At 56.0% G+C, this 14,459-nt stretch overlaps 1 protein-coding gene across 1 annotated transcript; it reads right to left on the bottom strand.

The window, feature by feature from the left end:
- Nucleotides 1–6,103, bottom strand: GINS2 (GINS complex subunit 2; the record flags this gene model as incomplete). The annotated part of the gene is made up of 5 exons (XM_080704049.1): nucleotides 1–126; nucleotides 455–581; nucleotides 4,296–4,395; nucleotides 5,591–5,705; nucleotides 6,014–6,103. The coding sequence occupies 5 exons, from the start codon at nucleotides 6,101–6,103 to the stop codon at nucleotides 1–3; spliced, it is 558 nt and encodes a 185-aa protein (XP_080560175.1).
- Between the last annotated feature and the right edge of the window lie 8,356 nt (nucleotides 6,104–14,459).

Here is a 14,459-nt window from a genome sequence, read left to right as displayed (position 1 = left end):
CTACAAGTCCTGCGAGGGCGCGCTCTCGGAAGGCTGCAGGTTCGTGCGGAGCTTGTACAGGTGCCGGAGCGCTTGCGTGAGGAAGGCCCCGCAGGTGCTGATCTCCATCAGGGTCAGGTTGTCCAGCTGGAGCGAGAGAGAACGGCGCCAGTTGCCCAAGGAGCTTTGGGTTTGAGTTGAAGCTACTCTACTAAATAAAAACGACAGCAATGACTTGTTTTGGGATGTGGTGGTGGCGCTGCTAAAAAACCAAACCCCGAGGCTGGAGGTAACTGGCCCGTGAAGAGAGACTAGCTCGAGTGCCAGGCGCCCACGCAAGCGCCCCGTCACGAGCTACCTGAACCAAAGACCCAGCTCGTGAGCCTTGCTTGCAGGGGCCTGAGAGCAGAGTGCTGTGTGAGGTCCACAGCAGCATCCAGAGCCGCTGGGCAGGCGGCGGGAGGGCGACACCTACCTTGGCGTGAGCCTCCTGCTGCAGCACGAAGCTATCAGCAGACACCCGGAGCTTGGCCATGCGCGTGTCCCAAAGGTCCTTGACCAGGGTCCGGATTGCATCCGCTTTGGGGATGTTGTCTGAGGCACTGAAGAAAATAGGGTAAAATAAGGAAGGGCAGACACACCCAGCCAGGCCAGGTGGCGCACACCTGCAATCCGAGTACTTGGGAGGCTGAGACAAGAGGACTGCAGGTTCGAGGACAGCCTCAGCAATTTAGTGAGACCGTTTTATTTTTTATTTTATTTTATTTTTTCTTGTGGGTCTGGGAATGGAACCCAGGGGCACTCTACCTCTGAGCTACACCCCCGTCCTATTATTCTTTATTTTGAAACAGGGTCTCTTTAGTGAAACCATTTTAAAATAAAAGGGTTGAGGTAGCTCAGAGGCGAAATGCTCCTAGTTCATTCTCAGTACCAAGAAAAAAGAAAGAAAAGGAGACAAGACATATTCAGTAAACAAAACCAGCACCAGCACAAGTGGCTTTTATAATAATGCTACTTGGACTCAGGATATTCAGAGGGTTCCAGACTTAGGACATATTTCGCTCTGCTTTCAGACAGATGTAAGGATTTCAAGGTAGTGTGGCGACACATCCCAGTACGTGGAGGCTGAGACGGCGGATTACAGGCTTGAGGACAGCCTCCGCAGTTGAGCGAGACCCTGTTTCAAACTAAAAAAAAAAAAAAAAAAAAAAAAAAAAAGACTAGGGTGTAGCTCAGAGGCAGAGTGCCCCTAGGTTCAACCCCCAGCACCAACAAACAAAGACTTCAGCAGGTAAGCTTAAGCCGGGCGTGGTGGCGCGCGCTTGTCATCCCCGCGCTTGGGAGGCTGAGACAGGAGGATCGCGCAGGTTGGAAGCCAGCCTCAGCTACTGAGTGAGGCTCTCAGCAACTGAGTGAGACCCTGTTTCCAAATAAAATATAAAATAGGTCTGGGAGTGTAGCCCGGAGGTAGAAAAGCCCCCCTGGGTTCCATCCTCCTCACCCCCACCCCCAAAAAAAGGCAGGTAAGCTTGGTACCATGGACACTCGACAGTGGTCCACATGGCCCCGTTACACAGGACTCATGCTTCTCTAAGCAAATGAGGCACCAGAGAATCAGCTCCAAGTCAGACCCGGCCTTGGGTAACGGTATTCTGGGCTACGTGCCTTCCATGGGGAACTGGATGCAGGGCTGGCTCAGAGGTCACGGCTTCTCCCGCTCCTGAGTTCTGCCTCCCTGCCAGCAATCCAGGCTCGCACCCCATCAGGGAAGGGAACTCTAGCACTCGGCACAGCACTGGAACCTCAGCAAAGCCTGAGGGCCAGGGATCGAGCCACTCCGCAGGTAAGTCAGGTCACAAAAATCACAAAGAAGTTGCTAATGATGAAAACACTCATCCATACCCGGCAAGACTTTGGGTGAAGTTTAAAGTCAGCGAGGGCACTAACGGCTTTCTTTTGTGACAGGTCACTGTCCTTCAGACTTTAAAGAAAGAGACAGACTCGAAGATAAAAGCAGAAGCAAAAGCAGGTCCGCCAGCAGGACGTGAGGTCACGCGAGCGCGTCTCCACCTGCCTCACGAGCCCTGGATTGGCAGGGCGCGACCTCTGCTGTAAAACTTACGTAGTGAACAAACATCTAGATCCTGTGCTCTGAACAGCGGGTTAAAGAACGAAGGCTCCTCGGCCGGCCTAAGGACGGGGCCGTGTTGGGCAGCCAGAGTCCTCCTTTCCAGCCGGGAGCGCGGTCCGCAGCTCCCAGCCCCGTCGGCTCTTCTGATCACGCAGAGGCACGGGCCCGGCTTCAGCTCAGAGCTGCTCATCTAACCACGAGATGCTCGGGGGCTTCAAGGGCTTGACTTGTTTTTGCGGTACTGGGGATGGAACCCAGGGCATCCTACCTCTGAGCTACACCCCCAGCCTGACTTTTGATTCTTTGTATTTTGAAAATGGGTCTCCCTGAGAAGCAGAGGGCCTCACTAAGTAGCCGAGGCTGGCCGCAAACCGTAATCCTCTGGTCTCAGCCTCCCAAGTGCTGGGATTCCAGGTGAGCGCCGCCGCGCCCGCCTGAGTTATATTCTAAGTGTCTCCCAGCATAATGGTCTACACTTGCCTGTCCCCCCAAATGATTTCACCCATTCATTCAACAAACAGGTACAGCAGACCGTGCTGAGGCCACGGCACCTTCAACACAGTCTCTGCGCATCAGAACAAGTGTGCAAAGGGGTGTGTGTGTGATGGCACAAGCAGACAAATGCCTGGAGAACCGCGGAGGCAGACGCCATGGCGAGTGCAGAGCCTCCACGGGAACACGCACACTAGTGTGGGGGCACTCGTCGTACCAAGCCAGAGGGGGCGGCGGCAGTGCGCACGGACTCAGTGGGCAGCACGTGCCGGGTCCCGAGGTCCCCACTAGGCTGAAAGTGACAGAGACCGAGCCGGGCACGGTGGGTTCCCCCTGCAGGCCCAGCTCCTCAGGAGGCCGAGGCAGGAGGACCACTCGAGCTGGGCAGTCCAGGGCAGCCAAGGCCACACAGTGAGATCCTATCTCAAAGAACGGTACTGCAGAAATCAAAGAGGTCAGTGCGAGTCTCAAACTGCAGACACGGGAGAGCTGTGGACAGCCGAACGAGAGAAGGGACACACCAGCTGTGCGCTGCGCGCGCGCCGCAGTCAGGACTTTGGACTCAAACCCTGGAAAAGCACCAAGCATCTGAAGCCTCACGGAGCAGCTTCGCCTTTAAGAGACCGCTCTGGCCGCCTCGGGAAGAGTCAATTCGAAGCTAAAGGGGAGCCGGTGTGCATGGAAGTGACACAGCGTATTTTTCCATTAAGTGTCTTTCCCTGCTGCTCAGGACAAAGGCAAATGGGGGCCTCTGGCCTCTCCTGTGAAAGACACAACTCAGACCCACAGCTCCCAAGAGAACAGGGGTAACGCTGGACTAAATAAACCACACAGAGTTAAGAAAAAGCCGGGCGTGGTGTGCACGCTTGTAATTCTAGTACTTGGGAGGCTGAGACAGGAGGATCACAGTTAGTGGACAGCCTCAGCTACTTAGTGAGGCCCTCTGCAACTCAGTGAGACCCTGTTTCAAAATAAAGAATAAAAAATAGGGCTGGGGTGTAGCTCAGAGGTAGAATGCCCCTGGGTTCCATCCCCAGTACCGCACACACAAAAAAAAAAAAAAAAGAAAAAGAAAAAAAGAAGAAGAAAAAAAAAGCCAGGCGTGGTGACACACGCTGGACCCCAGCAGACCCTTTTTTTTTTTTCTTTTTGGTATTGGGGCTGAACGAGGGGCATTCAACCACTGTCGGTGTTTTTTTTTTTTTTTTTTACGGTACTGGGGACGGAACCCAGGGGCATTCTATCTGAGCTACACCCCAGCCCTATTTATTTTACTTTTTATTTTGAAACAGGGTCTCACTGAGTTGCAGAGGGCCTCACTAAGTAGCTGAGGCTGTCCACAAACTGCAATCCTCTGGTCTCAGCCTCCCGAATGCTGGGATTGCAAGCCTGCGCCACCACGCCCAGCACTGTCAAATGTGCTGAGTTGCTGAGGCTGAACTTGAACCCGAGATCCTCCTTTCACAGCCTACTGAGTACTGGGATTATAGGCGTGTGTCACCACACAAGAGACCAGCTATCTAATCTTCACGTGTGCACAGACGAGACCTCCAGATTACCAGTACGGAAAACTGGGTGGCCAGGGCCACCATTTACTGTGCTGGCATCAGAGAAGAAAGGGAGAGCGGGTTAGACAGAAGGGAGCCCGGGGCCCTGCAGGTGGCTCTGCAAAGGGACCCGTGAGGCCACCTACTGGTTCAGCAGGAGCTTGGTGAGTTCCATGTAGTGAGGGCTGGGCATTGGGGTAAACGTCTCTTCCCCTCGTTCATGGTCCCTCATCTTCTCCAGCTTTTCTGAAATTGAAGAGATAATGCATTTTGCCATCACGCGAAACAAGGTTTTCTTAACATTTCCAAATTTATCACGTGCTGATAGATTACCGCCTGTTTAATGGAGTAGCAAATTTTAAAGTGTCAGGAACCAGGCATGGCAGCACAAGCCTGTAACCCCAGAACTTGGGAGGCTGAGGCAGGAGGAACACAGGTTGAGTACAGCATCAGCAACTCAGTAAGACCCTCAACAACCTAGTGAAACCCTGTTAACATAAAACAGGGTTCACAAAGGCCCCGGGTTCCCCTGCCAAATTGAGACAAACCCTTGAACCTGTTATTTTTATTAAAAATAAAAAGGGCTGGGGGTGAAACTTGGGTAGAATGCCCCTGGGTTTAATGCTCGGTAACACACACACACACACACACACACACACACACACACACACACACACTACAAATGGCTGGGGATGTAGTTCAGGAGTACATCACCCCTGAGTCCAGTACAGGGGAGGGGGGCAAATAAATAAACCATAACAAGCGCTTCCTTATCATCATCTAATGCTTGATTATTAAAGCAAACTGAAATATCTTTGTGTGTGTGTGTGTGGTACTGGGGATGGAACCCAGGGGCTTTCTACCCCTGGGCTACACTCCCAGACCTCACTAAGTAGCTAATGCTGGCTTCGAACCTGCGTGATCCTCCTGTCTCAGCCTCCCAAGTACTGAGATTACAAGTGTGCACCACCACGCCCAGCTGAAAATCGAAAGAGTTTTAAAAATATATGAGCAGGGCGTGGTGGTGCACACTGTAATCCCAGCATTCAGGAGAGTGAGACGGGAGCACTGTGGTTCACCAACAGCCTCAGTTACTTAGTGAGGCCCTTTGCAACTCAGCGAGACCCTGTTTCAAAATAAAGAATAAAAAATAGGGCAGGGGGTGTAGGTCGGAGGTAGAATGTCCTTGGGTTCCATCCCCAGTACTGAAAAAATATATATATGTATATGAACTAAAACTCTAACACACCAAAAATTAACACGCCACTACTGATAGTGGTTTGCGGACTCTGCTAAGAGATGAGTCTGGGCCAACTGATTTCAGCTGGTTAGGGGGTAATGGAGTGGGTGGGGTGTGGACCAAGCAGGATTGAGCCCCTGGCCTCCGCCCTAGGGCCTCGCCCCAAACCCAGACCAGCCTCCGCCTGGTCTCCAGCCTCACCTACGTCCATCCACTCTGGATGCAGCAGCCGGCACTTCTGTCTTTGCTTCAGGTTAATTGCCAACCACAGAGGCACCTGCACCGGCAAGCCGGGGTTAAAAGGCCCCAGGTCCCCCTGCAAAAGGCGAGACAAAAACCCTTGGCATGAACGAGAACGAGCGGGAGCCGGGCGTGGGGACACAAGGAAAATCCCCATACTTGGGAGGCCGAGACAGGAGGATCGGTCTCGCACATTCAAGGACAGCCTCAGGAAGTACTGAGACTCTCGTCAACCTAGCGAGACCCTGTGTCAAATTAAAACAGGGCTGGGGGGCAGCTCGGAGGGAGACTGCCCCTGGGCTCGACCTCCATTACACACAGAACAAGGAGACCCCGCCCCCCCGCCCGGCCTTGTGCGCGGAGCCCCACGGCTAAGGCCCTCACCCCGATGAGGTAGATCTTGTCCAGGCTGAAGTTAGGGATGATGGTAACCAGCTCCTTCTCGGCCAGGAACTCCACCTCCGCCGCATCCATGGCGGCGGCCGGGCCGGAACAGTCCCCAAGCCCCACGGTCTCGGAAGACGCCGCGGCGCTTCTGTTCCCGCCACCACGGCACGGCCCGCCCCCGGCCGGAAGACAGCGCCAGCGGCCAATGGGAACGCGGCGCTCTCCGCGGGGCGGCAGGAGGTGGTGACTACGGTTGCTACGGGGCCACGCATTGGCAGGTCCTAGCCCGGTTTTGAGCAGGCCCGGCTCTCCGCCGTGGGCCCGCCCCCCACGAGCTTCCGCCTCTCCTCCTGCCCCGCCCCCAGGGCCGGCTCCTCCCATGCGAGGCCCGCCCCTCCTTCCCCTCCCCTCCAAGACCTCGCCCCTCGGGTCACGCCCCGCCCCCAGGCCTTGCCCCTCCCCTCCACGGGCCCGCCCCTCTCCTCCCGTCCCACCCTACGGAGTTTGCTGCTCCCACCCCTCTCCTCCAGTCCCGTCCCCCAAGGCCCACTTCTCTCTAAGGCCCGCCCCTCTCCTCTAGTCCCGCCCTCTGGGGCCTGCCCGTCTTCTCTAAGGCCCGCCCCTCTCCTCTAGTCCCGCCCTCTGGGGCCTGCCCGTCTTCTTTAATGCCCGCCCTCTCCTTCAGCCCCGCCCTCTGGGGCCTGCCCGTCTTCTCTAACGCCCGCCCCACCCTTCAGCCCCGCCCTCCGGGGCCTGCCCGTCTTCTCTAAGGCCCGCCCCTCTCCTTCCGCCCCGCCCTCCGGGGCCTGCCCGTCTTCTCTAAGCCCCGCCCTCCAGGGCCTGCCCGTCTTCTCTAAGGCCCGCCCCTCTCCTTCCGCCCCGCCCTCCGGGGCCTGCCTGTCTTCTCTAAGCCCCGCCCTCCAGGGCCTGCCCGTCTTCTCTAAGGCCCGCCCCTCTCCTTCAGCCCCGCCCTCCGGGGTCTGCCCGTCTTCTCTAAGGCCCGCCCCTCTCCTTCCGCCCCGCCCTCCGGGGCCTGCCCGTCTTCTCTAAGCCCCGCCCTCCAGGGCCTGCCCGTCTTCTCTAAGGCCCGCCCCTCTCCTTCAGCCCCGCCCTCCGGGGCCTGCCCGTCTTCTCTAAGGCCCGCCCCTCTCCTCTAGCCCCGCCCTCCGGGGCCTGCCCGTCTTCTCTAAGGCCCGCCCCTCTCCTTCCGCCCCGCCCTCCGGGGCCTGCCCGTCTTCTCTAAGCCCCGCCCTCCAGGGCCTGCCCGTCTTCTCTAAGGCCCGCCCCTCTCCTCTAGCCCCGCCCTCCGGGGCCTGCCCGTCTTCTCTAAGGCCCGCCCCTCTCCTCTAGCCCCGCCCTCCGGGGCCTGCCCGTCTTCTCTAAGGCCCGCCCCTCCCCCGCCCCGCTCCTTCAGTGGGCCGTGCACCTGGGCGGATCCTCTGCATTGGCAGCAGTCGGGGTTTCTCACCTGCCCCAGGCACAGACCTGCCAACACCCCGAGTGGAGCTGGGGGTGGAGTTTGGGGCGTTTTCACGGGCTTCCTCACAGGCCAGGAGTAAAGGCTTTATTGGACCACATTCAGCTCAGGGGCGCCAAGGCAGGGCGTGACCTGTCCGGGCGTCCACCGGGATGCAGGAAGGTGTCCTTTAATTTCGCAATCTTCTGCTTTCTGTCTACATATTAAAAATCTACGGAACCGCAGATCCCTCTACCCCACCCCTCCCTGCCCAATTATGACCATTCAGGGAAGAGGCACGACAAGTGCGCAGATGTTTTCATCTGCACGGACGCTGTCCAGAGCAGCTGGCCGCCCTCGTGCAGCGGGCCTCGGGACTCTGCAGGCTGGCCAGCAGATTCGCCTCTCAGAATCTCTGGAGACGCTGCGTGTTAGCATGGGCTCTCCTGGGGAGTTGCCACGAGAGGGGTGCCGGGCCCCGGGGTGCTGGCGGATACTAGGCCAGGAAGGCTCCCAGGGAGGTGAGGCAGTTTTCTAACTGGGGAGGGCAGGCAGGGGCGGGAATCAGTTTCTTTCTTTCTTTCTTCCTTCCTTCCTTCCTTCCTTTCTTTTTTCTTCTTTCTTTCTCTCTTTCTTTCTTCCTGTATGTGTTACTGGGGATTGAACGCAAGGGCATTCTACCCCTCAACTACACCCCAGCCCTATTTTTTTTTTTTAAACAGGGTCCTACTAAGTTGCAGAGGGCCTCATTAAATTGCTGAGACTGGCTGTGAACCTATGATCCTCCTGTCTCAGCCTCCCAAGTACTGGGATTATAAGCCACCACGCCTAGCTTGGGATCAAATGTGAAACTCTGACCAGTATGGCTCTTGAGGATGGCACAGAGCTTGTAAAATCCTGGGTTCTGCGCCCTGGCAGGGAGGCTGCCCCAGCCCGGCTCACCCCGTGGCTTCCCCTCTGACCCCTGAAGCCTGCCCTGTGTGGGTGGCTGGAAAGACAAACAAAGGCAGAGCTGCCTTCTGCCCACACACGCGGCCTGGAAGCCAGGCCTGCTGCTGGTCTGCACTGGGACTTGCCCTTTGCAGACCTGGAGACTTCACTGTGTTGCTTTCTTGGGTCAAGTATTAAGGCAAACACTCCCCCCAAAGGGAGCACAAGGCCGGTCTGGGCGCTGTGTGGCAGAGGCAAAGGACCCTCTGAGCCTCAGTCTCCTGTCTCCAAAATGAAGTGGGAAGGGAAGGAGATGGGTGTTGAGGAGGAGGGGAAGCTGCGGGCCACCTGGACCCTGCCAAAACAGAATCTGCCTCCGGCTTCTGCTAAGCCCGTGTGCCAGCTAGTCTGGGTTTTGATTGACGGGAGAATGTTTTCTTGACTGGCAAATATTTGTGTTCCCAAGTTGGCCAAGTTTCACTTCCTGGTTTGAGCAGCCTATAAAAGAGCAAAGGCAGGGGCTGGTGCACCCTGCCCGCCCCGCACACACACTGCGGACAGCCTCGGGGACTTAGCGAGGCCCTCTGCAGCTCAGTGAAACCCTGTTTCAAAATAAAGAATAAAGAATAGGACTGGGAGAGTAGCTCTGAGGTAGAATGCGCCTGAGTTCGATTCCCAGTACTGAAAAAAAAAAAAAAAAAAAAAAAGACGGGTATGGTGGTGCATACCTGTAATTCTAGTGCTTGGGAGACTGAAACAGGAGGATCGCAGGTTCAAAGCCAGCCTCAGCAACTTAGCCAGCCTCTCAACAACCTAGTGAGCCCCTGTTTCAAAACAAAAAATAAGCCAGGCGTGGTGGCGCACGCTTGTAATCCCCACGCTCGGGAGGCAGAGACAGGAGGATCGCGCAGGTTTGAAGCCAGCTGCGCTGGCATAAGAGACCCTGTTTCCAAAAATAAAATAGGTCTGTGAGTGTAGCCCGGAGGTAGAAGGGCTTCCAGGAACCCCAGTACCACCAAAAAATAAAAAATAAAAAGATAAAAGGGGCTGGGGTGTAGCTTGGAGGTAGAATGCCTCTGGGTCCAATCCCTAGTACACTGCCACCAAAAATATATGAAAATAAGTAAAAGTCCCAGGTACCTAAAGTAGTGACTCAGGTACCAAAAATTCCAGGTTCCTAAAATAGCAACTCACATCCCAAAGCTGTGAGGCTGTTTCCCTCTTTAGGATAATTGGGCTGGGGGCCATGGCACGTGCCCATAATCCCAGCGGCCTGGGAGGCAGGAAGTTTGAGGCCAGCATGGGCAACTTAGCAAGATTCTGTCACAAAATAAAACAATAAAAGGAGTTGGAGGTAGTTCAATGGTGGGACGCCCCTGGATTCAATCCCCAGTACCAATAAATAAATAAATGACAATCAGTACTACAATATCTTTTGGCGGCCTAAGAACTTAGCCCAGCCAAATAATTCTCTAAAGATGAGTCATCGATTTGGAAGTCCTTTAGAGCAGCGGACCTTCCCACCCGTTCCCCACAGAAATACTCTGTGGCCATCCAAGATGGCGGACACCAGTCACAGGTGGAAACGAGCCCTTGTGAGGTGGCCCGGGCCAGAGAGCGGCCGAGGGAGGGCTGGGAACAGCAGCTTGGGGATCTGACGTTGGGGCCCACAGTACTTGGGAGAAGGACCACCTGAGAGTACTGCCAGGTCAAGCTGCGATTCAGCATGTTGGGAGGCACGCGGCGGCTTAATGCAGCCCCTGCTTCTTCCCTTCTGGGTCTGAATCTCTTCCACGGGGACTTTGTTACGGGGAGGAGACCAGCGGGCCGGTCCTGTGATGGAACGAGGAGGGCTTCGACGCTCCCGGACCGGCAGCCAGGCCTGTGCTGCAGAATTACCTGCCCGGCCGCCCTGGCTGGGCAGAAGGAATCAGAGCCCTCCGGGAGCGGCCCGGGCATCGGGGCTTTTAAGACTCCCCAGTCCATGCCGGGCGTGGCGGCACACGCTTGTAACCCCCGCGCTTGGGAGGCGGAGACAGGAGGATCGCGCAGGTTCGAAGCCAGCCATGCTGGCTTAAGAGACCCTGTTTCCAAAAAAAAAAAAAAAAAAAAAAGTACAAAAATAGGTCTGGGAGTGTAGCCTGAAGGTAGAAGGGTTTCCAGGAACCCCAGTACCACACACAAAAAAAAGACTCCCCAGTCCTAGCCGGGCATGGTGGGCACGCTTGTAATCCCAGCATTCGGGAGGCTGAGACAGGAGGATCGCAGTTCGTGGACAGCCTCAGCTACTTCTTGAGGCCCTCTGCAACTCAGTGAAGGCAGGGGCATTCTATCTCTGAGCTACACCCCCAGCCCTACATTGTATTCTTTACTTTGAAACAGGGTGGCACCGAGTTGCAAAGGGCCTCGCTAAGTAGTAGCCGAGGCTGGCGGTGGGCCTGCAGTTCTCCTGTCTCAGCCTCGCATGCTGGGTTCCAAGCATGTGCCACCAGGCCCGGCTTCGAGTGCAGTTTAGAGGACTTTGTGTTTCGCAGAGAGCCTTGTGTGGATGGAGCAGAGGTGCTCGGCTTAGTGGCCGGGGGCGCCTGGGGCAGGTGAGGTGGTAAGGGGCTGGCTCGGGGAGCCCTGGGGTCTGTCGGAATCCGGAGCCCACAGTTTTCCCCGTGCTCAGAGGAGCCAGGCACAGGGAAACTGGCAGACCCGGCCAGGTGGCTACAGGTATTTCCCATCTACCTGTGGCTCCGCGGCCTGGCAGCGCCTCAGCCCTCCTACAGACCGGCTCTGCCTGCAGCTGGCCGCCTCCCGGGCCCGGCGGGGAGCGGCACGACAGCCCGCCCTGCACACACGTTATGGCTGGGCCGGGAGTCTCACATGGCTCCGACATGGTGTGAATACACTCTTGTGTCTTTTTACCATCTGCCGCTATCATTAAAAAATTACATTTCCATCTGTTTTCACACTGCTCTCCCCTCCCGCCTCCTTTCTGGAGGAACATAGCATGTGTCCCAAGCTACAAGACCGGAACGTTCCCTTGGCTCGTGGACCTGGTGCCGTCCCCGGCGCAGCAGGCCGGGCCCACGGGCCTCCGACGCCGGCTTCGCGCCTCCCTCCCGTTTCCTCTGCGGTTGCCATTTCCTGCGGCCCCTGCGCGGCCCCCGGCACACGTGAAGAAGGAGGATTTGCCAAGATTTTCTTATTGTTGATTTTAACCAGAATACTTGGCTTTGGCATTAAAAATAAATGAGAAATAAACCACAGACGTGAGTAAGCAGCCCCCTCCCCTGGATGTGTTCAAAGAACAGACTCAAAACAGAAGAATCAGGGAGTGAGATTTTGGTTCATAATAAATTCCTAACCCGGACCAGCTCCAAAGGGACATCTGTCGTACTTGCTTGGCACCCCCTGACCTTTATTTAAGGGCCTGCTGGGTTTGTGTAGCAGCCAGCCAAGGGCCGGCAGAGCCCACACAGCAAGGGCTACCTCCAAGGTGTCAACTCTCCAGTACTGCCAGCTGCCTAGGAGACACCTGCCGCTGTCCCTCGGTGCTGGGGAGAGGCTGCCATCGCCCAGTGGGTAGGCAGGGAGCGCCGGCCAGACAGGACCCCAGGGAGTCAGCTCCAGAACCCCTGATCTTCCTGCCCACCCCACACTCACACCCAATTTTCCTAATTCTCCTGGTCTGCACTCCCCCAGCGAGCAGACTAAGGCCCAGAGAGGTTGGCGACCTACAGCAAGGGAGAAGCCCAGGAGTGTTGTGAGGCCCAGAATGTTTCTCTAAGAGATCCAGGAAGCTCACTCCAGGCCTTCAAGGAAAGCCAGCCAGACCCAGCTTGGGGGCAGCGCAGCCTCCATGAGCCCCCGACAGCCCCACCAACTCGGGCCCTCGGGCCTGTTGCCATGAGCACTAAAAGCCTGGGATGAAGATGAGATTGGGCGCAGCAGGTCGCTGCGCATGCTGGAGGCTTCCGTGAGGCGCCCTGGGAGATGTAGGGTCCCCTCAGTCTGTGGACTCGGCCCTGAGGTCCAGCGTCCCCAGGACTGGAGAGGTACGAGTGTCAAATCTGGCTTCCCGCTTCCCGGGAGTCACGAAGGGCTCCGAGAAGCCAGGGGGAAAGGATGGTTGGCCCGGCAGACCCAAAGGGCCAGGAGCGCAGGCTCCCGGGCGGCGGCTGGGCGGCGGGTGTGGCCCTGGGTTTGTGCGTCTGCCTCTGCTGCACACTTACTCCTGTAGGACCGGTGAGCGACCGCACCTCCAGATTCCCCACTCAGTGAGCACATCTCAGGGGCAGAAGGAAAATGCGGGCAGCGGCGCCACCTCCATCTCCCCAGCACGCTCGCCCTGACAACCACACTTAGAGGACTTACGATTCATTTGCTTAGGGATCTGGAGCCTTGAGCCCGTGTGCACGCACAGTTCATCTTCTGCTGTCCGCCCTGCAGGAGCCAGGGCTGCCGGTCCTCAGGGCACGATGACGGGGAACAGAGACGGCAAGGAGGGCGCGGAGAGGGTTAGAGCCACAAGCTGCAGCTGGACAGGGCCCGGACACGCGCACGCACATGCACACGCGTGCCGCATCCAGCCACGCACCCAACGGCCCACTTCCACGCTTGGCTGACTCCCTAGAATGAAGTGGTCTAGGGGGCATTTTATTATTATTATTACTACTATTATTATTATTATTATTATTATTATTATTAATTATTTGTGTGTGTGTAATGCTGGGGATGGAACCCAGGGGCATTCGACCTCCAGGCTACACCTCCTGCCCTATTTTTTATTCTTTATTTTGAAACAGGGTCTCACTGAGTTGCAGAGGGCCTCACTAAGTAGCTGACAGCTGTCCACAAACCGCGATCCTGCAGTCTCAGCCTCCTGAATGCTGGGACTACAAGCGTGTGCCATCAAGCCTGGCTTATTTTATTATTATTATTATTATTATTATTATTATTATTATTATTATATAGTACTAGGGATTGAACCCAGAGGCATTCCACTTCCGAGCTATACCCCAGCTCTCTTTTTTCTTTACTTTTTGTTTTTGGTGGTACTGGGGTTCCTGGAAACCCTTCTACCTCCAGGCTATACTACCAGACCTATTTTATATTTTTATTTGGAAACAGGGTCTCTTAAGCCAGCACGGCTGGCTTCGAACCAGCGCGATCCTCCTGTCTCCGCCTCCCGAGCGCGGGGATTACAAGTGTGCGCCACCACGCCCGGCTATTCTTTACTTTTGAAACAGGGTCTCACTGAGTTGTGGAGGGCCTCACCATGTAGCTGAGGCTGGCCGCAAATCACGATCCTCCTGTCTCAGCCTCCCAAGTACTGGGATGACAAGCTTGCGCCACCATGCCTAGCCCAAAGGGTATTTTATATCCAAACTACAACAACCTCCTTCTGGGAGATCCTGCTCCCAACTTGTCACTCCTCTCTCAGAGCGGCTCAGTCCTTCCGCACACCCAAAGCTCAGAGCTCAGAGCTCACGGGGTTGGACTCCAGAACGCAGACCTGTCCTGCCCTAGCTGCCAGCTCCAGGGATGGCTCTGCGTGTGCTCCATGCATCTGCTGTCGCCTTAGGGAACACACTCTGCTCCTAACTCAGTGTATCTTTCTGTATAGTTAATATTTTGTTAAAGCCAATTTTTTCTTTTTTTTTTTTTTTTTGCAGTACTAGGAGTTGAACCCAGGGGCATTCAACCTCCAAGCTACACACTCAGCCCTATTTTGTATTCTTTATTTTGAAACAGAGTCTCACTGAGTTGCAAAGGGCCTCACCAAGTAGCTGTCTGCGAATCATGATCCTCCGTCTCAGCCTCCCCAGTGCTGGCATTACAAGTGCCGGCCACCACACCTGACTTTATTCTTCATTTTGAAACGGGGTCTCACTGAGTTGCACAGGGCCTCACTCAGTAGCTGAGGCTGGCTGCAAACCTGCGATCCTCCTGTCTCAGCCTCCCAAGTACTGGGATGGCAAGCGTGCATCACCTCGCCCCTCCCCAATCAATTCTTGCACTCAGATCTTCGGCTCCCGCTCGGCTACTGGGGACAGACGGCGACAA

Source organism: Muscardinus avellanarius, assembly GCF_963383645.1.
Source record: "Muscardinus avellanarius genome assembly, chromosome: 10".
Taxonomy (NCBI): Eukaryota; Metazoa; Chordata; class Mammalia; order Rodentia; family Gliridae; genus Muscardinus; species Muscardinus avellanarius.
This window is presented reverse-complemented; position numbering and strand designations above follow the sequence as displayed.